Raw genomic sequence first — 23,782 nt, 5'->3', positions numbered from 1 at the left:
GTAACCTATAAATACAGTGCAGGGGTCCCCTGGTCCCGGAGCGCCACAGGCTCTGTTGGTTTTTACTGTTACTCCGCTCTTAATTGATCTGTTAAAGGAGTTAATTACACAGTTAAGTCACCTTGTCTGGCTTCTCCAGCCTGAATTGGTTGCTAATTTTAAATTGATGGCACAAACCAGAAGACACTGTGGCCCATCCGGACCAGGGTTGGGGACCCCCAAGTTGGGGAATTACTTGCATTTCCTACACTTTCTAATCCCTGTCGCTGATGGTATTTCGGATGTGAAATCTCACTTCTGTGCCTTGCTTTCTTGAGTTGTTGGATAATAATTAATGTGATAGGAGTTATCATAATAACGTTATCTTACCATAGCAAAAATTGTAGTGTACCACATTCACACCATGTAAACAGGACCATAAATGGTCTACCAAGTTCAGATACCGCTGATGAACATGTGTCAAGCATAAATTACACAGAACTGTGTGGCATTTTCTAGGTACCGATGTCACAAAGAACGTGAAATCGAATCCGTGTTTGTCAGTTAAATATCCGAAAGCTGACAGATTCTTTCATTAATCCAGTCCGTAGTCTCCGGAGCACGGTGGATTCTGCATTTAGTCACCGGAACGGAGCATTAAAGTGGAGTTTAGGGTGGAAGCCCACCTCACTCCGATCGGCGTAATGTATTCCCTTTCACCCGGCCTCACAGGTGGGAGAAAGGGCTTATCTGATTGTTAGCGTGTGATGAGACTGAAAGGCAGTTGGGGGGGGCGACGCACGGCGCCTTGTTGCTGTCGTTCGTCCCTCCCCGCTCTCTGCCGCGCGTGCGAAGCGCTGAACGGTGTGAGAGCCCGTGTCCCTTTTGTGTTTTCAGCCTTTCATGTCCCCACGGTACGCGGGCGGCCCCAGACCCCCCATCAGAATGGGAAACCAGGTATTGTACCAGAGCCGCCCACCCCTGCCACCTCGCCATGGCAACGTGCGTTCGCCACGCGGCACCAGTCTTCCACCCTCGACGCAAATCTGGCCCCCTCGAACCGGATACCTGACCATTCCTGATTCCTATTGGCCGATCCACCTCAGTTGATTGGGTGCGAGTGTTTCTATTGGCTCGCCACGTCCGTGTGCGTGCTACCTACACGTCAGCCTTGGTCAGCGTGAGCCACTCGCAGATCAACACGGGATAACAAAGGAACATTTGTGTTGTCAATGTACAGTGTAATTTAAACTATCAATCTCACTCGCTCTCACCCATTCCCTCTACCCCTCTCTCTCTCTCTCCTGCAAATGCAGTAAATAATTAAGCAGATTTTTGCTGGGACAGAGTGTTATTTTAAGGTGGAGAGGCACACAGTGGCAGACCTATTCTCCTGATGGCAGCATTTGTTTTGCGGAGCCCTTTTGTAAAAAAGTATCATATACGTATATGCTCATGGTCCAGTAGTAATCCCATATAGAATGTATTTCCCTTCAGAAAGGGTGCCTTGAGCTGGTAATATAATTTCTAACAGCTCAACTCTTGTAGTTTTTAAACCGTAGTCACACCCAGCCCGTGCTAGAATGTGTCCTTCATCCTAGCCTTGTTCCTTGAGAGCGACTAATACCTCTTGTTATTCCTGCTTTGGATCAGGGGTGGGTGTCTGTAGGCAACGATATTCATATGTAGTCAAACTGGACCTGCCTGAACTTGTAGAGCAGGTCTGATACAAGTAATTTACTCTGCATCCATTGACAACAAAAATGTTATTTTGCATTTTGGTAAGCTTTAATTTCTCACCTGCCAAACACTTTTTACGGCCATGTGGAGTAGCATAAAAATGCAAGCAGGACATGCCAGTATGCATGAGGATAACAAATGGTTTCATTTTTCATTAAAAAAAATCCTGTATTCATCATTCATCAAATGAAAATCAAGATGTATGATGAATACTGTGGGTCAAATGTGCACGCTGTTTCCCATAAATCTGGTTCAGTCTGAAATGTAGAAAATGTCTGGGCACTGAGTCTAACATGACACTGTCTAACACGTCCTCTCTCTCTCTCCCATCTGTTCTGTATCCTTCCCTCTCTCCTCTCCTCCCCTCCCCCATCTCTCCAGCCTCCTGGAGGGGTCCCTGGGGGCCAGCCCCTGCTGCCCAACACAATGGACCATGCACGGCAACAAGGTGAGGGCCACGAGGGGGGGGTCTGTCTGCTCCCCTCCCTCCACAGTGCACACCGGCACCTGGGAAGCACTGTGGAGATGGAGCTCTGTGGAGATGGAGCTCTGTGGAGATGGGGCTCTGTGGAGATGGGGCTCTGTGGAGATGGGGGTGCTCTGTGGAGATGGGGGTGCTCTGTGGAGATGGGGGTGCTCTGTGGAGATGGGGGTGCTCTGTGGAGATGGGGGTGCTCTGTGGAGATGGAGCTCTGTGGAGATGGGGGGGCTCTGTGGAGATGGAGCTCTGTGGAGATGGAGCTCTGTGGAGATGGAGCTCTGTGGACTTGGGGAGCTCTGTGGAGATTGGGGGGTTCGGTGGAGAGTGGGAGTGGGGGCAGTTTGTAATGGAGCCTCCAGTTACACTACATTACACTACGTTACACATTTTAGCATTTTGAGAATACCTTAGAATTATAAGGTTCCAACTGACTTTTTTTTTTTTTTTGGATTTGGATTAGGTCAAAAATGTCAAGTGAACATGTTGTTTATAGGGCAATTTGATAGGACTTTAATATTGTATATTCAGAGTGTCTGCACTTTTAGGGTGTCTGCACTGCATTTCAGTTTTGCTTTGTGAGGATGTGGATATCTCAAAACTACTCGGGACACAAATAGAACCTTATAGTCGCAAGGTCACGATTTACCTTATTACGTACAAATCGATTTCTACAACTGGGAATCCAGGTGCAGATAAGGCTGCCCAGTTCCTTGTAACCTGTGGTTTGACCGATCAGCAAATGGTTTCTCAGAAAGAGTTGTCAAAGCTGATCCCAGAACAGATGCATTTTCTCATATGTGAAAGTACCAGGCCTGCCCATGAACCCAAAGCTCCTTTTCGGGAAAGGGGCATTAAAAAATAATGATGGTACATGTCCTCTGGGGTCAGCCTGTGCCTGTACACTAAAGCTGCGTGTGTGTGTGTGTCTGGTTCCAGGACATCCCAACTTAGGAGGACCAATGCAAAGAATGAACCCCCCACGAGGAATGGGCCCAATGGGACCCGGACCCCAGGTATCCCACAATGCCTCACTGCCGATCAGTCTCATGAAAACCATCGCCCAAAACGCGTTTTAATTTAAACTGGAAAAAGGAGGTATCAATCCGCGAGGGTGTATTCGTTTACCACGGAAAGTTGGGGCGCTCTTCGCTACGCGGTGCCAGCCCTACAAACGACAAGCTCTCCCGGAAACCCGATCCTTGTCTTAAATGTTGTCATTTGGCAAGGGCTGATTGGCTCTTCAAAAAGCGTGGCCTCTTCAGGAGCCGAGCCCTCGGTTTCAGTAACATTGAGACTGTTGGCTACTGATGCCCCAACCAGATAAATCCGGCTCATTTTAGGCATAGCAAGTGCTAAGGGGCCAAGATTAATATTTAACAAATAGATTGAATATGCAGCGTAGTTACTGAAACCCGTTGTGTCCCAATGGGTTATTTCTGACTGGTGTGCTCACCATGTCTCGCATAACGCAGGTTAATAGGGAGGGGGGTTTCAGACTCTATTTAATCCCTGTATTGTGTTTGTGTTCTTTGTTCAAGCTCTTATTGTCTTCACCACTTAATGTTGTGTGGAATACATCCTTTCTCTTGACATTTCTGTTTCATTAACACTTGTTGTCATTGTTTCTGATTCTTCTAGAGAAAAACTGTTTCTCCACATTGACGCGATAATCCAATGGTTTTACATTGACTCAAGTACTGCCAATTAGTCATTTTTAGGTGTCAATTTAAGTGCATTTCAAACAATATACACTTCCCGTCAGACTGTTCTGTGAAAGATCTTACAGTTAAGGAGATTACCGGCCTGTGTTGTGTAACTAGTTATTTAGTGGAATTACAGTAGTTGCACAACACATTGGTGAGAATGCAAGACCACAGCTGCTTTCCCATTTACTCATATCGACATTTTTTTTGTTTCATCTTTTTTTTTTTGGTTTTTGGTCTTTACAGTTATCTGAGCAGACTCACATCAGAGAATTGTCTCTGCTTATGATTGAACTGCTGGGGCCCATGTACCCGTCATAAGCTCAGAACAGCGAGCATCCGTCTGTCCGTCCGTCCGTGTGTTTCCCATTCTCTCCGTCTCTCAGTCTGTCTGTCTGTGACTGAGGCTTCTTCCCTTCAACTAACCCCTCTTTTTCTCTTCTCTTCTCTTCTCTTCTCGGGTGTCTTCTGGTTATGGTAGTCTGATCCTTGGTTATCATTGCAGAGCTATGGCGGCGGAATGAGACCTCCACCCAACTCAATAGGCCCCGGCATGCCTGGAATGACCATGTAAGACACGCCGACTCCCACTGCCAAGCAAGGCTCCCAAAAGCGTGCGTCTGAAGACGTTCGCCCTTATTTCTCATCTTCTCTCTAGCCCAAAAACGGTCACGTACACATTAAGCTCATAACATTTGACGATGAACATATCTCTGTTTTCTGGATAGTATCAGTTTGACTGGTGCATGGTGTTGTTCTGCTTGTTGCTCTTGTGTGACTTGGCAAGGCATTGAACGGGGCTTCCTCCTCTTTGTTGCAGGGGCCCTGGGGCTGGCCGTCCGTGGCCCAACCCCAACAATGCTAACTCGGTGAGTCCCTGTTTCCCAAATATGACACTCCCAAGTCAAGTGAGAAATCCTTTCAATGAAATGAGTGCAATAAAACTTCAATTTCTAGTTCGTGTCTCACCTAAATCTGATTACAGGAATGTTAATTTAGTACTGGCTCGTAATGAGTCTGTTGAGGTTCAGTGAATGGTAGATGGTGTTAATATTAAAATTTTAATATAGATGTCTGTGATAAGGAATGCACAACCTATGAAAATGAACAAGTGATGGAAAATAATGAAAACGTATTATAGACGTACAATTACAGTGAAGATACTGAATGTGTCGTTTTTGTTGACAGATCCCCTACTCATCGTCCTCTCCCGGCACATATGTGGTAAGGTTACTCATTGAAGCCTTTCTCAGTCTCAGAGTTAATAAGTGGTCAATAAATCTGTCCATTTCCACTGCCTTTTATGAAAATTATTAACAGCCGATAAATTACTAATTCAAATTCAGGAATTAAAACTAGGACGACATGCATATGAAACGGCCATTTGGTCGCTTGTAGTCCGTCCCTATTTAAAGCATTCCAGTATGGCTGCAGGGTAACTGGAGTGAAGGTTTGGTGGCCATTTTGAGTAGAGGCGGCAGAGAGAAGCTTGGCCGCTACTCTCGGCCTTAACCCTTTCCTCTCCATCACCTGCTCGGATGTGTGGCTCACTGTGCCAAACAGGAGGATCTCTTACCGAGTCAGTGTGCCTTTGTTCCTCCCCTGTTTGTATTGGAGAGGAACAATGGGGCGCTCTTTGGAGGCCACTGTGTGTGGGCAAATGCCTGCTCCTGCAACCTATAGTGCTGAATTCACCTTACATGACCCGCTCAGTCGCACAACTGAAATTAGTGGAGTCCCTGCCGAGCCCAAACTCTTGCCGTCACTCTACACTGTCGCCTGTGTGATTGGACGACCACAGCCGTGCAGGCACTGGGTGAGTTTCGGGCAGTGTTTTAATGTTTGTCTCTTCCCCCCAATCAGGGTCCACCTGGAGGAGGAGGTCCCCCTGGCACACCCATCATGCCCAGTCCAGCAGGTAGGACTGGCCTGATGCCATCTTGAATACTAATTAGGCTATGTCTGCGAGAGAGCAGCTTTAGATATTGAAGATCCTCCAGGAGCTTAGTTACTGTTTTTAAAGGCAGCCTGTAGCCTAGTGGCCAAGGTACATGACTGAGACCCAGAAGGTTCTAGCACTGGTGTAGCCTCATTAAGATCCGCATAGCTGTTGGGCCCTTGAGCAAGGACCACATTGCTCTGGGGGGGGGGGGGTGTTACTCTGCATAAAAGTGTCAGCTAAATAACACATTATTTATAAAGCCTGTGCTTCTTCTGTTTTAGATTCTACTAATTCCAGCGACAACCTCTACACAATGATCAACACTGTACCACCAGGAGGCAATAGATCAAACGTGAGTCCCCCAGCACCTCCACAGCCCTGACTGTGAGCACGTTCTTGAGCAAAACCTCCTGCTGGAGCCTTCAGTCCCTCACACAAACCCCCCACAACCGTGTTTGTGTCAACGTGTAGGTTATGGTGTTGGCAGATGAGTGCGAGCTCAAAGGATTGGCCAATATGGGTGGACAGTATGAAATCCAGGCCATAATTATGGATATTCATCCGTGTGTCTGCTGTAATATGGATATTGTGTGAGTGTGAGAGAGTGAGAGTGTGCTGTCCATTGATAGGGTTGCCAGATTTGTACAGTTCCAGTTTGTGGTCCCGACTAGGCATTGTCATGTCTGGTCAGGATAATTTATGGAAGACTTTTCAAATTAATTGGTGTATCAACGACTTCACGGTCGACACCATTTCAATGTACACTTTCCAGTTGTACATGTGGTCTGCTTCAATTCAATTTTATTTGTAGTGCTTTTCACAGAAGTCAGAGTAACAGAAGGGCAAATGCCAGGCCTGAACCCTCAAATAGTGAGCGCATGAAGTAAAAAATCTGACAACCATCACCATGTAAAAAATAAAATAAATAAAAAATAGGTTTTAAAAGGTACTTTCTTTTAAAATAACCAGACAAAATAAGTGACAGCAGTGAGTCTGTGAGCCTGAGAAAGGCTGTGCTTCTGTGTCCTTGGCTGACGGATGTGAGTAATGAGCAGTGGAGTCTCAGTGTGTCTCCTCCTCTGAAACCCCCCCTCTGCAATTTCCCCAGGATCTCACACTAAACCGTGCCCCTCCCCTCCTACAGTTAAAATAATTTGTCAGAGTGGTATGTGTGCTGACCATGCATTCTCTCTCTCTCTCTCTCTCTCTCTCTCTCTCTCTCTCTCTCTCTCTGTGTGCTCTTTCCCCCTCTCGCTCTCTGTGCTCTTCCTCTCTCTTCTTCCCACTCTCACTCCCTCTCTCTCCCTCCCTCCAGTTTCCCATGGGCCCCGGTTCTGACGGCCCCATGGGGGGCATGGGCGGGATGGAGCCACACCACATGAACGGGTCGTTAGGTAAGCCCCACCCGGAGACGCTCAACTCCTCGTCGATGGCATCGATCCCCAACTGCCTTCCTGTGTGTTCACCCGCGGTTTAAAGAGATGACCTAAACAATGTGGGCACCTTGCACAGTGTGTACACTGACGCTCTTACTGTGAAATAACCTCCTTCCCCTTTCTCTTCTGTATCATAGGGTCAGGGGACATAGACGGACTTCCCAAGGTGATCATCTTTACTTCTAGACAATCTTTTGGTTTGGGGTTTTGATATCAGTTCAGGGGATTGTGGCAAAAAAGTAGTCTGTAAGAGATTTGTTTCTGTTCTACATTGATCATATTTTTAAATTGTTTGGTCATTGAAATGTTGTCTTTTTTTAACATGTGAACCTCAAGGCCACTGAGGTGGTTACTGAAGATACTGAAGTTTTAATTTCAAATTTTTTACTACCATATTCACAGAATTCTCCCAACAACTTAAGTGGTATTAGCAATCCGCCAGGCACCCCACGGGACGACGGGGAACTGGGGGGTAACTTCCTGCACTCCTTCCAGAACGAGAATGTGAGTGTGGAGGACCACCAGGCCACTGTGCAGTAGGGGAGGGATGCATGTGGGGGAGGGTTAGGGCTGGAGTGTACTTCTCAACTGACCTGCATGTGCTACTCCGCTACCCGAGTGGTACTGCTTACACGCGTACGGGGAAACCGATTGTCTGCAGTTGTGCATTTCTTGGTGAGCATGTGCATGCGTGAATGTGTGTTTGTGTTCGCATGTCAGAACGTGTGTGAGTGTGAGTGTGTTCGTGCACACTGGTTTGAGTTGGTTTCAGCCCTCTCCTGTCTCTCTCCCCTCAGTACTCCCCTACCATGACGATGAGTGTGTGATTCCTCCCCTCCCCCACCCAGGACAAGACTCACTCAGACGTACTCCGCAAGATCCAAGAGCGTATGCAAGAAGCAGCCAAACACTTCGGCAAGGACCCGGGGAGACAGCCCGAGTTTACTTTCATGCAATAATACGATGAAGCTGATGGTAGTGATGAAGATGATGATGATGGTGGTGGGTTGTGATGATAGATGGACAACAATGAAATTCAAATGGCTGGACTTTTTGTGTTCCAGTTTAAAAAAATAAGAAAATAAAATAACCCCCTGGCCCCCTCCTCTGGCCACCCAAGACATTACAAAACCAGCTTCTGGATGGATTGGATACATACATGATGCATTTTATATTTTGGTTCGGTAATTTGTGTTTTTTTTTTATCGTGTGATTTAAAAAGAAAACAAAAAATAAATTTTAAAAACATGAAGTTGACTTTACTTTCACCCTCAAAGAAAGTTCCCCACATTTGGATGATAGAATAAGAATATCGGAAAATAATCTGTTTCATTTAAACTGGAATCTGAACAGCATACACACACTGTGGACTCGTATTTCATTTTAAAATGTACTGTACAGCAATTTTTCACATTTTCCCCTAAATGATGCTGTCATCCAGCTACAGTGTCGACCTTTCAAACCTGTTTTTTTTCCCACGGAACTCTTGGAAGATGCCTTGGACTTCGTGAAACCTTTATTACTTTTTGAGCTTGTTTTAAGCTAAACTGACACATCATTTGGTTTGGACGCAATGTGGGAGAACTCTGCTTTAAAAGGCTTTGTTTTTATTATGTGTAAGTGGATTTTCGTTTTGTTTTTGTTTCGTGCATCTCCTCAAGACGTGGACTCTTTCAGTGACTTGCCCGCAAGACTAGATTCACTTTGGCGAAAATACGGGATGTGTAGGTGAGGACGAAGAGATGGAGAAGGACTCGTTTCAAAATACGCAGCACTGCTCAGTGTACCTCAAAGATGCATTCAAGGAATCAATGACAGCTCTGTATTGACTTGGTTGGGTAAAAATGTTATTTGGCAAGCTTGGTAAGGACGATAGGAAGAACGTGTTTTTTCCGCATTGCGTTTCGTGTCCCCTTTTTTTTTAATTTAAAAATGTTTCCGACTGCTATTTCCGCAGGCGCGCTGTGTTCGAAAATGAGGACTGGCCTTTAGTTGGTAGAGAGGAAGGCGCGGGGCAATGACGCGTACCCCGTCGCGCCATCGCCTTGTGCGAACGCCGAGGTCTATGTACAGCACACTACCTGTAGATGGACTTTTGTAAAAGCCCACTTCTATTGAAAAGTGTATCATGTAATGTATAAAATATTACCTGCCTGGGCATACCTTTGTGCTGGTTATTGAACATTGTAGCTGTTTCAGTGTTTCTTACCTTGTAGTCTGGTTATAATGAGAGAAAAAAGTAATTATACACTGTAGTTTGTGTTCAATATTTGTTTAATGTTTATCGAGGAATGTTTTTTTTTTTTCCCAACTTCCTGCAATTCCCTTCCCCGTTTTTTTTGTTTTTGTTTTTTTTTTAATGTAACTTTTGATGCAGATTTGTATCCATTTCTTGCTGCACTTACAAGTATGTCATACTTTTAAAACAGTGAATTATTTAAATATATTTTTATGGGTCTGCTCTACTTGTGCAGACCCGGTGGCTTAGGGTAGGGTTTCCTAGAGTATGGCAGTCTTTATAAGTGCAGAAAGAATAGAAAATGCAAGAATTTGTTTTAGTTGTATTGCTGTAAATGTTTGGTCCTCTGGATGAATTGTTTTCCCTTATTTTTTCTCTTAAAGCAATGGGGGGGAAAGGATCATTTAGAACCATAATTTCTACAATAACTAAATTATTTTTTTTCCTGAGTATGGTATGGAATATGAACGATCCCATTGTTTTTCCCCGCCCCCTCTCCATACTGTAATAAATATTAACATGGAAATGGAGCTGGTCTCTGTATTGGTTTGCCTCTGTTGCTGGGGGGGTGGGGTGCGGGATCACATTGAATCTTTCCCCTGGTCTTGGAAATTAATCTCTTGTGCTGATGCACACCAAAAACCAGCAGACACTGTGGCCCTCCAGGACTGGAGTTTGACACCCCTGGGTTAAAGTGTTTTCCATTCTCCTCCCTGAATATTCCATTCTCCCAAAGAAATTCCCCTCTCCATGGATGATCTTGGCATGTTGCTCTGATGTCCTTTTAAGGTCTGATACTCAGCTGTTTTGGGGAAATTGCTCCTCAGCTCAAATCCCCAGGGAATGGAATGAAAAGTTACCAGAGAAAGGATATGGTGTAATGACGGTACTGACTAAGTTCACCAAAAAGTAATTTCATGTCCTGGACAATCCCGCCCCTCCAAGTGTCTATTTTTAGGATGCACAGTGATGATGCCAGGAATCTTCCCTGAAGGTGTTGAGGGTGAGCTAGGTCAATACATGAAGGTGCTGCCAATTTATTTTTTTATTGTGAAATGTAAAATTGTAAGAAAATGCTTGGGGCTGTGCTGGTGTTATATAGGTTTGTGATGGGGTTATATTCCTGCCCCCCTCTCCCCCCACATTTCCCAAAAGCAACGTTGTACTGATTCAGGGTTGCATGTTACCAACCAAAATACGATAAGAATATCAGTGCCACTTCCATTATGGAAACATGTATCGGGATTACACGCGATTAACCCCCCGTCCTGTGAATAGTCTTAAAAAATGTTTTTAAGGATTAGCGACTGCGCAGTAGATCAAGCTCTGAAGCAAGAAGCTAACTTCGCAGCAACACAATTATTGTTCACCCCACGATCGCCGCTGCAGACGCCATGTAACTGAAACGCACCCCCACCTCCCCGTCGCCCGGGCATCGTGACCATCTCAGGAGATCGAAGTGATGCATCGCCTCCAGAAACAAAATGCTATCGGGTTACGCAAGGGAACACTTTCGTTAATTTGATTGTGTGTGAATATGAATGGCCTTCCGGTGTGAGGTTACAGTTGGTGTCCGCGGTACTTTATCACTGAAACTGCAGCATAAAAACTGCATCAGAAGGAGCTCTAAATTTAAGCAGTCATCATATTTTGTGATGCAATTACATTGTGTATCTTTTATCTACGCTTGAAGCCTATTTGTGTTGATCTGCATGCAAAACTGTTCATTGAAGCGGCCTATTCAGTACTGCTCTTAGTCCCGTTTATGTTGACTCGGCACTTCTGCTGGGTTTAACACAAGCCAAATATATTGTTCTATGTATGAAAACGGAAGAAACCAGAGACCAGCATTTGAAATCACTGGGCTATAGAAGATTAATTTAAAAGTTGGGTCTCCTGTGTGATCAAGCATTCATCCCCAATGCCATACCGCCCCCCATCTTGATTAGGAAACCAGACAATTGACTTAGCAACAAAACTTGGCAATGTTGTCTTTTGAAATTTTAAGTTAATTTGTGCCAATGTAACACAGAATTAAGGGCACAATGCAATCTCCGAGTTAGTATCAGTGGCTTTTAAATTGTCAAATCAGGAATTGTATTGAAATCCTGATTATTAATTGGGTTCATTTTCTTAATTGGATGTACTGAAATGTAACTGATATTGACACTGCTCTAGAGTAAGTATGGATCATCCAGATGGTGTAGAACGGGTCGTATTATGTCAGCATGACAGATTTACAGCAACATATCCCATGTGCGTAGACACATATAATATTCATCCTGGGTAATTTGACACCAAGAAAACAACTATTTTCTTTCTTTAAATGGAACTGTAGGCACATGTTACAGTACATAAAAACCTTGTGCATCGCTATAATGACAGAACAGTGTAATTATGTAATTTAGCCCTCTGGGATCCTGTTCGGGGTACAAATGATAAGTGGCCTCATTATGGATTCCAAAGGTCATGCTTTATTACTTCCAGGTCAATGAATGCACAGAAGCACCTTTATTGACGACGGCGATCTGCTGCGCTGTGAAACACGCCGGACTCAGAAGGCTCACCGCTCTTTGTCTACTGCAGGGGTTCTGTAACGGCTTCCTTCTTATTTTTTAATTGGCAGCTACACTCAAACACGGGCCGTCTGAAGTGATCGCTTTGATTGGTCGTTTAGAGAGAAGTCTCAGGGGACACGGCGTACAAGAGATGGAGGGCACATCCAGCCTTAACCTCTCGCTTTAGTTGTTGGGAGATTCACTAAAGGGAACAGATGGGGGTGAGGTCGGTTGTCACCGTAGGATGTCTGATTCCAGGTCGAAGGGTCCACAGGCAGGAAGTTGTTGTTCCCGAGGCTTACACGGCGCCATGTAAATAGAGAGCCAAGAACTTCTTGAAGGTGTCGGGCTGGTATCCGGCCAAGCCAGCAGGAACCTTGGGAGATAAAGAATTGTCACACATGCAGTCAGTCAGGACACTGATGTCTTAAATGGACCATCCACATAGTGAAAATACGTTGAGCTTCCAAGATCTGGTTTCAAAACTGAATCTTTGGGAATTGTTGGACTAATTAAGGGCTAATCCAGACTCAACACGCATGGACACTTGTTTAATTCACTTCACTCGATTCTGAGCTCTTCAGCAGAGTTCAGAAGTCTACTCCCAAGATCAGTACGTTCCTCTGAAAAAGAATTCAGTCTTCCATAAAGCCCATGACAGCTTGCATAGACATCACTCAGTGGATATGTCAAGAACCTGTTGCTAGGATACATGTCTCATCAGGAGAGCTGTCTGACTGACTGTGAAAAACTGAGTACGTATGTGGATCTTCATAAAGAAAGTGAGCAAATTAAAATGATTTAATGGAATGTCATTTAAGGCCCACAAGATAATTCCCTAATCAACAAAATTATGCAGATGGAAACCAAGTACCTCTTGGATCATGGTACTTGTAGTTTTTAACATTTTACACTGGCATCTTGGTAACCAGGGAAACAAATTTGCATAGCCTTCTGAGCCTTTGTTACTCTTGCAGTTTGCATAATTCTATGGTGGCAATTTCCAGTACTTTTGAGGTAGTTAGGCATAGTTTATTTGACAATGCAATAGCTAACTATTCCTTTTGATATTTTACCTAAGGTTTTTACCCAAGAGTTTGTTTCCATGGTGATAAGCTGCACAAGGACTACAAAAACACAGATATCAAAAACAAAGAATGAAATGCGGAAGATGGAAAATGGAATTGTGAGGTAGTGTCGGTCCGACACGTTTTTCTTCTTTTTTTTAATCCTTCAAACATATTGCTTTTCCTGCTTTTCAGGAAGATCTCCATTATTTTCATTAGGAGAATTATATACTATATCATATCTTTGTGTTTTAGCTCCTAAAACATGAGCATTTTATTAGCAACCAAAATTACTAGGCCAGCCTTTAACTAACCATATACAAAGAATAGACTGTATTTGTACAGGGATAGATGTTGTAAATAACTGGACCAAATATGCTAGGAGAACTTGTAGGAACAAAAACCAATGGCCTACCCCAGTGATTTAGGCTGACCGGATTTGTCTTTTCAGTCAAGGCAGTGGTTGCTCCAGCCCTGGGGTTCAGAGGTTTAAAGAGGGCTGGAGATCTCTCATTGCAGTCCTCTAGAAGCCATAGAACTTGGATTGAAAAAAACTTGAAACGGGCAGTGCTGTGGTGGAGCATGGCTAAAGTAGCGGACCTTGATGCAGGCATCAGTTCGTTGCAGTTGCGCATGCCAAAGCCGAGGTTGGCCGGCACACGTGGAGCGGCATAATTGGCTCGCCACTCGGTGGGTGGGGGGAGGGACTCGGCAGGAGCTGTAGGATCATCGTATACAGTAGGGCCCTGATCGCATTGGCCTCCGAGTCACGGTCGTGGGGTTGAGACGATGCGGCTTGTAGAAGGCGTATCGCTCTCTAAAAATCCAGAATCTCCCGGGTCACCACAGCTACATGGTAAATTGGAATAGATAGGGTAAAACTGGCTACCAAATTGGGAGAAAACGGGGGAAAATCATAAAGGAAAATTATTTTGTATTTTTATTTCTTCTCCCCTATTTAGCGTTTTATCGGAAGTGACATACAGTTGATTTGGCTAAGCAGGGAACAACACACACTTGGAGCAATGTGGGGTTACGGCCCAACAGCTGGCTTATCATGGCTACGCTGATGAGAACCACCAACCTTCAAGGTTTCAGTCATGTACCTTAGCCACTATGCTGGAGGCTGCCCAAATGATGACCATGGTTTGTGTCTGTCTATTGAGTTTACTTTTTTCTTATGCATTTTAATACTGCTATGGAGCAAGCCCCACCGAGAGGTTATTTGGCAGCTGAAGAAAGCACATCCATGTTGTTTGCTTTTTTTCATGCATGCAGTTGATAATGTGATGCATCGTATTACCTGGCATTCTTTGTGATGCGTTTAATTGCTACTCCTCCCATCTTCATAAAAATTGATTAAACTGAATTTTAAAAAAAATAAGATCTGACCACAATGACTTTGTAAAGACTGCCCCCGTGTGGTGAAACCAGAGATCATAGGACTGGAATAATATTGGGAAAGGCTAATGAAATGATCTTCTTGTTTGGGGAAAACTCATCCATCATGAAACAAATGAAGCCCATCATGTTTGTAATGAAGTAGGACTTGAATAAAATCAGGAAATTAATTGTTCTCCAGGACAGGGGATGACCATCATCGACCATCTTGAGCAGACTTTTCCCACAGCGGACTCACCTCAACCACCTTCTTCTTGATAAGTGGGCGGACCTTGGCGTAGTCGTACAGAGGAAGGTCCTGCTCCAGCCAGACCATGTTCTTCACGCCTGTGTCCGTCTCCAGCTCTGTGGTGTTGAGCTGGAGCACGATAAATTGGAAGACCCGGCCGTTTGTGGCCACACTTTGCACCACCACCGGCTGCTCCAAGACTTGGGGTTGTGTCTGGGGATGGGGGTCAAACAACAAACAAGCAAAAAAAACACACACACACACACAGTGTTAGTTTGGATTCGAAACAATGTTTTTTTTTTTTTTTTTTTTGACAGTTTTAATGCTCTCATATGTGCTTAAGGATGGGTTCCTAGTACTTTTGACCATATTCTGCAACTGCTTATATACACTTCAAATCCACCACAGATCAGATCGCTAAGATTCACAGTAGTGGTGTAGAAGTCCAGAAGGAGGGGTTGGCACTTTTTGAGTATTTCATAGGCTCCTATACACCAGATAAGCTAGATAAGATACAAAAGTATTTGGATCTAAAACAATTATATATTTGACGCAGGTCTGGCCTGTGCTCAAACTTCTCCCACACTCTGGACACAAATGCTGGCTCGTTCCCTCCAGCCAACTCCACCTCTACTGCAGGGTCCGAATCCCGCCCTACACCCACCCCGTAGCAGGCCTGGGCCCTGGCCAACGCGTTCGCGAAGGCGAACATGATCATCTTGGCTCGCAGCTGCTCGGGAAATAGCCTGAAGGGGCGTTTCGCCTCCAGATGAAAGACGGTGTGAGCGTGGGGGTACGGGTAGCCCTCCTTAAAACCTGCACAACGACACGTAACAATGCAATTCATCACATCAACCATTTTATACTGCAAAAATATTATAACAAAAGTGAAATCATCCAAGTGTCTGGCCTTGGATCAGCACCTTCAATATCCGTTCAGAAAACCACTTCACTACACATGAAACTACGCTACACTAGTGCTACTCTGTTACGACACGCCTTCCAGTTTTTCAGTATTGGCTCCTGTACTGTACTGTACTGTACTGTACTGTAGAAGAACTACAGCGACTAAAGCTCAAAGGAGGACGGCTATGAGAACCCATAGGCCGAGGGAAAGGTGAGCTACCAGTGTGGGTCTTCTCCTGGTACACGTGGGTGAGCTGCAGGTCGATGGTGGGGGCGATGGGGTAGAAGGTCTCCAGGACGTAGTCGGCCGTGCTCGCGACCTCCTCCTTCCCGGCGATGGCGGGGAGGGGAGACGCGCTGCTCATCAGGGTCCCGTTCTTCCCTCTCACCTGGAACAGGTCCTCCCCTGGAAACAAAGGCAGGACGTGTGCCTCCATTTCCTTTTCCATTTTTCCATTATTTTACATTTCAGCATCTAGTAACACTGATTACATTTTTACATTCGTAAAGATGAGACATCAGGTCTAAGTACCTTTCTCAAAGGTACAACCACAGCTCTGCAGATAGGAATCAAACCTGCAACCACCCCTGTTTGTAGCCATTTAGTCATTAAGTATCATCCACCCTTAATTCATAACTGTTCATCTATTAGTGAGTATCACTGAGCATATACACACATGGACCTTTAGTTTAAACTGATCAGTCTTAGAGAACACATCATCACTGAAAGCATTCAGCTATTTGCTGATCTTCCCCAAAACCTTCCCACAAACCTGAAAAAATGTGTTCATGTAAATTCCAGAAAGGACTTCAATTAGTAAAAGTAAAACAGGGAAAAACTTCTAAAGTTTAACATTTAATTTTTTAAATTTCAGTGGCAGTTTACCTGGTGTTTGGAGACCATGAAGAAATCTTTTTCATTCTTTTTACTCAAAATCCATTAATTACAAGTGGATAGCCTTTACAAACACAAGCCAATCAGCTAGTCCTTGGCTTCAAGTCTGACCCACAGTAAAGTGGTGCTTGCTCAGTTGAAAGACAGTGGTAAGACGGTGGTATGATGTGGCAGCAAGAGACCCCAGGCATACCTCTGTTCCAGTAGGCTGCCAGGGTGTAGTCCTCAGCTAGCATCCTCTTGCCCAATGCTGGGTGTTTCACCTGTACAGTCCTGCAGAGGTGAAGCAGGTCGTTGAGCAGAACTGGGCTGAAATTAAAACACAGTGGCATGTCAGACACCCCCAGAACCACAAAGCTCTAACAATAGCTAAGGGGGCCTTAACTTTGACTTTGACATCCGAGTGTTCAGGAGTCTTTACTAACTTTGCCCTGGGCCCTTAGCTTCGGTCCTCATTTCCTCTGTTCCCTACTGAGGCATGCGGTCCAAAACAAAACACAAAGGGGGGGGGCACATTTCTTTGGCAGTTACAGCTTGAATTCTTTCTGTACAGTTGGTGGATCAAGACGACACGCATCAAAAACAATTCTCGCTCCGTATTAATGTTACTTTCATCTTAACTTGACCGTCAATTCAGTTTCCTCCAAGGGAGAAAATCGTGGAAATAACCTTTCTCTTTGAGATTTCATGAGATAATTGGAGACAAAATAAGTACCTGTGTATCCTAGCGAGTTATTTCTGCGCTTTCCCTACACCCTGTTGAAAGCATACAGTAAGACAGAAACCGTGGCCACTGCAACGGACACCTTTTCCACTTATTTTCTGTCCCCACTGTGCAAGCCTAGCCTTACAACACAATTTGCAAGGAGAATGTTGTAACTTTATTCACAGCTTTTTGATCCGGTTTGGGACAAATGTGTTCAGATCGCCAGCATGCAGAGCTATTCAGCACTGTACAATTGCTGTACACAAATTGGAGATTACCTATAGACGGGTTATTTATAGCCTGTATGTTGTGGAGAGGAAAAATTGGCATGACATTTTACTGTCCGCACGGTCAGGTCTACCTCCCCTGGTCGTTGAAGGAAGGACTGAAAGAAATGTTAAGCAATACAGCCTGTCAGGGATGAAAGCCGGCTCTCCCTACAGCAAAGGGCAGCTATTCTCCGCTGTAATGGATGATATCATGGCCCTGGCGGCAGGCAGGGGACAGATCAGTGCCGGAGAGATCCTGGCCTCCCCTGGACTGGATTAATTAATAAGGGCTCTATACAAACAGTCCCCACTGTGAGGAAGACTGGCCAGCCTTTCCACATGGCTAGATTTAGCATGTGCTTAGACCCCCCGCAGGACCAAATGTCACCTTTCATATCTGAACTACGGTACCACCTGTGCCACTCCCTCAGTGGCACAGTTATAAAACTAAACTGGAATATTACATTTATTAAATGAAAGGCTAATGTTAGAACTGTTTTCATAATATTTCAATTCATTTTAATTATACAATAGAACATTTTAATTTCGCAGCTTAGTTGTAGATTACATTATATAAGCAACAAGAAATTGCCTCAGTCCATGAAAAGACATAAAATAGGTCTATATTTAAAAAATGAAAAGGACAAATACACCCATTCATGCCATCTGGCGTATATAACTTTTATTATGTTAAATACTGGTTATATAAAAGACTTATTGAGATATCCTTTTATCCTTTTATAACGTAAATAAAATGTAAGTTACTTACGAATCTTTAATGAAGGAAATGGATATGGCTCAATAAATTTAAATTAAAAACGTACCAGAACGTCTCTTTGGAAGGCCGATCTTCTGTGGTGTCCCAAAATCGTGCATGCTTTATAGCTTGCTCGACTCTTTCATCCTGATTGTCAACCTGATTAGCCGGGTCCTCAGCCAAGGACACAATCTGAGAGGGGAGCCCGTTTATCCGCTTGGATTTGGTTAGCCACAATGCTTGTCTTACTCCTGTAAAAAAATAAAAACAACATTGAAGATTCAGAAGGCAACAAACAGCTAGAGAAAGAGAGTAATAAATAAAATCTTGTTGCATCGCTGAATGACAATATTGATTCAGGTTACGCGTAATACACTACACGAGTAACGATGAGGCAGCTGAATTATACAGACTACATTAAAGAAAAGAAAGTACGCTGTACCACTTAATAATGTTACAACGAACAGATTTCCATGTGCATAACAACTGTGCATCACAGTAACTGATGCAAACTGACATTCACATGCGATGCAATGTCCAATGCAAAACTAACACTGATAACAAACCTGCTCACTACAATATATACTCAGACGGCATGGTTACCTGGCTAGGTAGACAAGTTACCTGGCTCGGCATCCTTTGGCACTAGTGATGGCCAATAATCTTTGTTAAATTGAAATAACCCCTCAGCACAATAATTAGAAGTAGATACGAATCAAGTTACCTTCTAGCACACTTGTTCTCCGGTGAAATACGTAACAAGGTTTTTCTTTGTACAATGGCATCTCCTGATTTTTGGGCCCGGTGTAATGATAGGGGTCGTGCCAACCACGCTCCCAGGGTGGAAACACTGGCTTTGCCAAACCAGGAACATAGTGCATTCTGTCGGCATAGGTAATTGGCTCCAGTCCGGGAATGTGAACATCGGGTGTTGATTTTCGTTGCGGAGGACCCTTCGAACACAAGCAAGCGCTAATGGAGAAGAACCGATGCCCAACAGCATTTTGTCCGATCAGCCGCGAGTTTATCCTGCTTTGCTCTGTGAAACTATTAAGCATACATGCAAGCTGCGTGGCTTTAAACCTGTGCGTTATTCCTTTTGACATTTTCGCTTATATATTTTATTACCAGGCGAAAAAATACATTTAATACACGAAACTTAAACGTAAACAGGACAGAAGCAAAGAACCCGTGCGACCATCACAGGACATTCTTCTCTTCAGGGGGCAGCCATGTTGCACGACTGGAATTCTGGGAGTTGGACGTCCTTCATATTAAGGCACCGTCTACAACGGCGAGTGTGAAATATAGTAGTTCAAAATATAAGTGTGGCAACGAATACAGTCTCTAAAACATTTTAATTTGAATAATCGGGTTAGAGTATTACATACACAAAAAAATTATGTGTTCATGAATACTGATTATTTTCTGTCAGTCGTTTAATGTTGTATGAGGAAGTGTGTGCGTATTGTTAAAACTTTAAATTGTTAGACGGTTTCTTACATGATCACAAACACGGAAGCGCTTGCGAGTACTGCGCTGTGTAGAGCAATGACAATATGCATTATTAGATTCCTTAGGTATTAGGTAGATAGATAGGTAGATATCAAGACACTTACTTTACTGTGCTCCACAAAGCCGCTTTGTCTTGGTGACATACCAGTGGTTCCAGAATATGTGTATTTCTGTGTTTTCCAAGTGAAACTACGTTTTATTTAAATCATATCAACGAATCCATCATAAATATTATGTTGGTGATTTATAAACAGACACAAACACAATGAACTAGCTTGCCAGTTGTGCTAATTTAATTCCAATGCATGACGATTTGGATGACCAAGCGGGGGATATCTGGGCTCGTTTGAAGCCGAAGGAGCCGCTGCCTTCCCAGTGCTGCGGCAGTGGCTGTCATCCTTGTATCTTTGACATTTACCAAAAAGAATTTGAGAAATGGACCCGCGCTAAAGCTAACGGGGATCCCTCACTTCTTACAAGCTACAGTCAGGTAGTGTACGACCGCCCACCCTCTGAAAAAGATACGGTAATACAATGGCCATAAGTCATAAGTCACGACCGATTCAAGTTTGCAGAAATATTGTTATTTTCTTCTAGCTAAATCGGTTCTGTGTTACAAGCAAGTAACGGCACATATAGTTACATTTCACATCCACTAAACACGTTTTAAATTTTAATACAAGGACATGATGTATTAATTAAGCACGTGCTTCTACTTTGACTTGATATATATTTTTTGTCACATTACAGCAGAAAAAAGAGCTCGTTACACTGAGTCCGGATTCGTTCACTGCCTTTGAGCTGGAGTCGATTGAAGTTTTAACGGAGGACACGAATCTCTACAGACTCAAGCTGCCAACTGGTGGCGGTCTAGCACTAGGATTGGGACAGCACCTCGTGCTGAGGTATGGTTCTATCTGCTTTATGAATTTGAACAAGAGAAAATGTTGTTTTGCTCATCCTATGACAGTGATAATATCGATGTTCCAGGGGTGTTGTCGACGGTCTAGAGCTTCAGAGAGCATATACCCCCATTAGTCCAGTCAACGCGGAGGGGTACTGTGAATTTCTGATCAAGGTAACTGAATTCAAACCAGCTATTTGACTGTGCTTGATATTGTGATTGTAACGTTATTGCCGTTGTTCCTGTTGCATGTTTCTGTAAAGTGATATCTTTCTCGTTTGCATTTTATCTTACCTCAGCTCTACAAAGATGGCTTCATGTCCTGTTACATCAGGAACTGGAAGCCAGGAGATTTTATAGAGTGGCGGGGGCCATTTGGAGGTTTTCCCTATAAGTCAGGCAAGGTATGATAATGTGACATGCCCAGTCTTTGATTTGTCAGAGCCTTGTACATATTTTGCAGTAGAGAGCTGTAGCTTACTTTAGGGGATTATAGCCAAAGCAGGGTTACTCACGTAATTCAAGGTCTGAGGTGCTTCGTTCCCCATTCCATGTTTTTCAGCTCAGGAAAATACTAATATTATCTCAAAAAAATCCTAAAGTACCGTAGTACCCATTAGCATCTAAATTATTTGAGCTTAAGATGAAAACGTCTCCCGTTTCTTTCTTTTTTTTAAATGAGAGAAGTCTTAAGTCAAGTTACTTTTCAGGAATTGATCATCTTGGGTCTTAAAGAGAAACATAATGAATTATTGTATTTCATCCTAACATTTCTTATTTTGTGAATTAGAGCATTTAGAGGGACGTCGTATTGAATAAACATTTAGGTTTTCGGTTACTCTGAAATAAATCTCCAACAAAATATTAGGTTGGGTGTGTCTTCCTGTCACAGTTCCCCTTGTCTGTCCCCTGTTGCCTCCCAGTATGGACAGCTTCTGCTGATCGCTTCTGGCACTGGGATTGCACCCATGATCCCACTGCTACAGGCCATCACCGATGATGAGGACGATGAAACCTTCGTCAAGCTGGTTGGCTGCTTCAAAAGCTACAAATACATCTACATGAAAGAGTTTCTTCAGGAGCAGTCTCACTTTTGGAATGTCACTACATATTTTGTGCTCAGCGAGGCAAGTACATTCTATATATTGCCTGTGTTTTGTCATTGTAACTAACATCCGTCCAAATCGACTGGTTAGTTGAATCTCCTGAAGAATCTCCCATTTATATTATGTGTGGAATAATGATGAACCCCATTTCTACCCCATTATAAGTGAATAATTACACAATTAAATCACTGCCTTGCATACAGGAGAAGAGTCGTGAAAACCTGCCCTGGAGTTATCGGGACAAAACCCATCTGGGCAGACTGGATTTTGAGCTGGTGGACACTTTGGTGAAGTCTTGTCAGAAACCGCCTTTTGCTGTCATATGTGGCTCGGTAGAATTTAATAATGATGTGTTCGATCTGCTAAGAAGAGCTGGACTTGATGAAGACTCCTGTTTCAGGTTTTAGTTATGCAATCCAAATATTTCACATTTGGAAGCAGGGGAGGGCGGACCTCCACAATCAAGAGACTCCAGACTGTGCTAATTGAGTATTATGGCACTTTGTAATGCATATTTGTAATACACATGTTGATTAAAAGCAAACACACCCAAAATGCCACAACATGCCAGTTTAAAATCCCTTAAAAATGGATCCATGACAAACAATGCCTACAGATCTGTTTTTATGTTAAAACCAGCAAACGATTTAGGCCTAAGAAACCAAGTGAGGTGAGCTGTGCACTTATGTGTACTTGACTGCACATCAACTAACTTCTTAATTAGTAACATACATATACAGCCTACCTGACTTCCCATGTTGTCTATAGCCAATACTAGGGGTTGCTTAACAATTTCATTGTATTTTTTAATGCCATGCACATTGTGCAGTAAGCGCATGGATGTCTGTTTTCCTAATGGATGGTGCTAATGTACTGTTAGGCTCTTTCGAAGCCAATAGCATTGCTACAGAAGCTTGTAGCATGTGCTCAGGATTGTTTTCCACCTGTTAGCCTTATAATCATGTGCAAGGCTAGATAACTCTATGCAGATGGTATCTATACAGTCAATAAAAACCGTCTGCAGAAATAGTGTGCAGTGGAACCTGAAAATAATGATTGCTTTGTGTTATATTATTCATCTGCTGTTTTGTACTCTCCCTTGGTGCACAGTGTCTGCCATGTAAATGAAAACCATGTCAGAGAAACATGATGTGACAGGGAGATCAGAAGTCAGATATGTATGTACGAAAATGAAATCATATGCAGTCAGCTGTGAATGGGCTTTCGTGGTTGCTGTGTGTATTGAGTACTGGCATTTGCAATCATTACGTGTTCACCCAGCTGTGGTAAATATACCCCATATTTTTGTTTTGCTGGTCACAGATGAATACACAGATGTGCCGGTGTTGTCCTTCTCTAATGACACCTGACTCCATCGGTGCATGAGGTCCACTCACACCTTCCCCAGGCTTGGTTCTCACGCCAGCCTGCCAAGACCCTTGTCCTGACCACCAGAATGGACAGGGCAGTGGACTTCTTTTGTCCGGGCCCACACGGAAGCGTGTCCGGCCATTGTTGAACTTATGAAACATTGATCGCCTTCTCTCCAAACAGTGTCCCAACAAGCCACCTGCGCGCATGTAAATTGTGGGGACACCCAATATCGGCCATTAAAATTTAGTGGAGACGAGGGCAGCCTGGCCTATCGGATTCTTCATTCAAGGCCGACATGAATTATTAAGCATTCTATTAAATCTACAAACTCCCCAGGTGCTTCTGCCCGCTGCACTAGGCTTTGACATTACCGCACTCGTTCCCGACTGCCGCTCGGCCATTGTGACCGAAGCGTGACTCAAAAAAACCACAGCATGACTTTTAGGATCACGGTGCTCATTCATCTTCTCTGGGTTTGTGGAAAGGCTGGCTCCAGAAAAGGTATGGATCTTAACTACTTCCGTTTGGCCCACCATTTTGCAATTGAGCTGTGGTTATGGTTTCCTATTTTAGGA

At 43.9% G+C, this 23,782-nt stretch overlaps 3 protein-coding genes across 6 annotated transcripts in view; 2 read left to right on the top strand and 1 right to left on the bottom strand.

Moving 5' to 3' along the window:
- The window catches only part of ssbp3a (single stranded DNA binding protein 3a), a 61,668-nt gene extending 51,618 nt beyond the window's left edge, over positions 1 to 10,050 (top strand). For 2 of the 4 annotated variants that reach the window (XM_061241738.1, XM_061241736.1), the window contains 12 exons: positions 877 to 936; positions 2,101 to 2,167; positions 3,137 to 3,213; positions 4,409 to 4,473; positions 4,724 to 4,772; positions 5,092 to 5,127; positions 5,767 to 5,821; positions 6,127 to 6,197; positions 7,161 to 7,239; positions 7,419 to 7,447; positions 7,684 to 7,785; positions 8,130 to 10,050. In XM_061241738.1, the coding sequence (XP_061097722.1) occupies positions 877 to 936; positions 2,101 to 2,167; positions 3,137 to 3,213; positions 4,409 to 4,473; positions 4,724 to 4,772; positions 5,092 to 5,127; positions 5,767 to 5,821; positions 6,127 to 6,197; positions 7,161 to 7,239; positions 7,419 to 7,447; positions 7,684 to 7,785; positions 8,130 to 8,240 (801 nt within the window). In that variant the 3' untranslated portion in view covers positions 8,241 to 10,050. Of the gene's footprint in view, positions 1 to 876; positions 937 to 2,100; positions 2,168 to 3,136; positions 3,214 to 4,408; positions 4,474 to 4,723; positions 4,773 to 5,091; positions 5,128 to 5,766; positions 5,822 to 6,126; positions 6,198 to 7,160; positions 7,240 to 7,418; positions 7,448 to 7,683; positions 7,786 to 8,078 lie in introns of all 4 variants that reach the window. The other 2 variants (XM_061241739.1, XM_061241737.1) reach the window with 1 other exon arrangement.
- Positions 10,051 to 11,971: 1,921 nt separating this feature from the next.
- mrpl37 (mitochondrial ribosomal protein L37) lies at positions 11,972 to 19,566 on the bottom strand. Its single transcript, XM_061242409.1, has 7 exons — positions 19,033 to 19,566; positions 18,376 to 18,559; positions 16,770 to 16,885; positions 15,902 to 16,087; positions 15,440 to 15,591; positions 14,785 to 14,988; positions 11,972 to 12,454 (listed from the first exon to the last, which is right to left on the bottom strand). Exons 1-7 carry the CDS (start codon positions 19,412 to 19,414, stop codon positions 12,377 to 12,379), a joined length of 1,302 nt encoding a protein of 433 aa, XP_061098393.1. The 5' UTR covers positions 19,415 to 19,566; the 3' UTR covers positions 11,972 to 12,376.
- A 271-nt stretch (positions 19,567 to 19,837) lies between these two features.
- On the top strand, positions 19,838 to 22,886 carry LOC133129551 (NADH-cytochrome b5 reductase-like). Its single transcript, XM_061243722.1, has 6 exons — positions 19,838 to 20,313; positions 20,574 to 20,728; positions 20,814 to 20,901; positions 21,027 to 21,131; positions 21,651 to 21,854; positions 22,037 to 22,886. The coding sequence occupies exons 1-6, from the start codon at positions 20,125 to 20,127 to the stop codon at positions 22,238 to 22,240; spliced, it is 945 nt and encodes a 314-aa protein (XP_061099706.1). The 5' UTR covers positions 19,838 to 20,124; the 3' UTR covers positions 22,241 to 22,886.
- The last annotated feature ends 896 nt before the right edge of the window (positions 22,887 to 23,782 follow it).

Source organism: Conger conger, chromosome 5 (assembly GCF_963514075.1).
Source record: "Conger conger chromosome 5, fConCon1.1, whole genome shotgun sequence".
Lineage (NCBI taxonomy): Eukaryota > Metazoa > Chordata > Actinopteri > Anguilliformes > Congridae > Conger > Conger conger.
Note: the sequence above shows the minus strand (reverse complement) of the source record. Positions and strands in the feature narration are given on the sequence as shown.

Bases quoted from the DNA above. Each gene is read 5' to 3' on its own strand.
- mrpl37 (XM_061242409.1), bottom strand. From the start codon at position 19,414: ATGTCAAAAGGAATAACGCACAGGTTTAAAGCCACGCAGCTTGCATGT. The intron at 16,886-18,375 runs GTACGTTTTTAA...TTTTAATTTCAG, and splicing joins CCTTCCAAAGAGACGTTCTG to CCCAGTTCTGCTCAACGACC. The intron at 12,455-14,784 runs GTGAGTCCGCTG...TTATCTCCCAAG, and splicing joins TCAAGAAGAAGGTGGTTGAG to GTTCCTGCTGGCTTGGCCGG.
- LOC133129551 (XM_061243722.1), top strand. From the start codon at position 20,125: ATGCATGACGATTTGGATGACCAAGCGGGGGATATCTGGGCTCGTTTG. The intron at 20,729-20,813 runs GTATGGTTCTAT...TCGATGTTCCAG, and splicing joins GGACAGCACCTCGTGCTGAG to GGGTGTTGTCGACGGTCTAG. The intron at 21,855-22,036 runs GCAAGTACATTC...CCTTGCATACAG, and splicing joins CATATTTTGTGCTCAGCGAG to GAGAAGAGTCGTGAAAACCT.